This window comes from Pygoscelis adeliae, unplaced genomic scaffold (assembly GCF_000699105.1).
Source record: "Pygoscelis adeliae isolate BGI_AS28 unplaced genomic scaffold, ASM69910v1 Scaffold358, whole genome shotgun sequence".
Lineage (NCBI taxonomy): Eukaryota > Metazoa > Chordata > Aves > Sphenisciformes > Spheniscidae > Pygoscelis > Pygoscelis adeliae.
The window spans coordinates 3179139-3180051 of record NW_008825429.1 but is presented as its reverse complement, the minus strand read 5'-3'; the positions used below and the strand labels follow the sequence as shown (position 1 = coordinate 3180051).

At 48.4% G+C, this 913-nt stretch overlaps 1 protein-coding gene across 1 annotated transcript in view; it reads right to left on the bottom strand.

Moving 5' to 3' along the window:
* COQ5 (coenzyme Q5 homolog, methyltransferase (S. cerevisiae)) overlaps positions 1-788 on the bottom strand; it is a 7734-nt gene extending 6946 nt beyond the window's left edge. The window contains exons 1-2 of the mRNA XM_009330868.1: positions 714-788; positions 486-574 (exon numbers count right to left, since the gene is read on the bottom strand). Of these exons, the coding sequence (XP_009329143.1) occupies positions 486-574; positions 714-788 (164 nt within the window). The remainder of the gene's footprint in view (positions 1-485; positions 575-713) is intronic.
* Between the last annotated feature and the right edge of the window lie 125 nt (positions 789-913).

The following is a 913-nucleotide window of genomic DNA, read 5'->3' as shown; positions in this document are numbered from 1 at the left end:
TGCCTCAAGCAGCCGCCAAGCACCCCAGTGCTACCGGCTGCTTATGGGCACGGCGGAATCCGTCCTGGTAGTACGTACGTGACAGGGGAAAAAAAACCCAAAAAAACCCAAACCCAACACACCTCATACAGCATATTTCAGTAATTTTGCAAATAATTTTCTCTGACTTCTTTAGGTTTTTCATTTTGTAGTTTCCTGGCTGAAGTAAAGCCTCGTGGGGAGTAGGAAGGAGGGTTGGCGTGTGGGTTCTGATGAACTGAGGGGAGGAGTGAAAGGTTGCCTCCGATTCCTGTTAGGAACGTTAGTACAAATTAGGGACGTTTTCTGCTAATTTTTTTGCAAAAGCTGCCCTGCTTATCATATTGTTTGAATAATCCAGAAATTCTGTCAGCTTTGTAGATACAAAGAAGTTACTTAACCCTTTCTCATAAGAGATTGCATCACGCTGTTAAGAAATCAGACCAGAGGCTGTATTCCCTGAGTACGAGCTGCTCTCCCTTGCCGAGATCTTTCTTCCATGTTGAGACTTATTAGCACCATCCTCAGATCCTACCACGATTTTCTCATATCTTATCTACAGAATTAGGCAAAAACCTAAAATTTTGGGGGTTTTGTTCTATGTTCTTTGCAGCAGGATGCCTTGCAAAGCATCACATATGTTTACTGGGTTTTTTTGTCTGCCTCAGCTATAGGGAGAGACGATCTTTGCCTACCAGAGAAGCGACCGGGAGAGCCTCTTTCACGCTGTAGCCACGGGCCTCCGTACAGACGCCAGCAACCAGCCACATTCAGGCAGCTCAGCCGCGAGGAAAGAAAGGGGAAGGCCGAGCAGAGGCTGCACATCGCCTGAGAGCAACCAGCCCAGGCACACCCGCAAGCAGGGTGCTGCGACGGGCCATATCCCGGGCCCGCC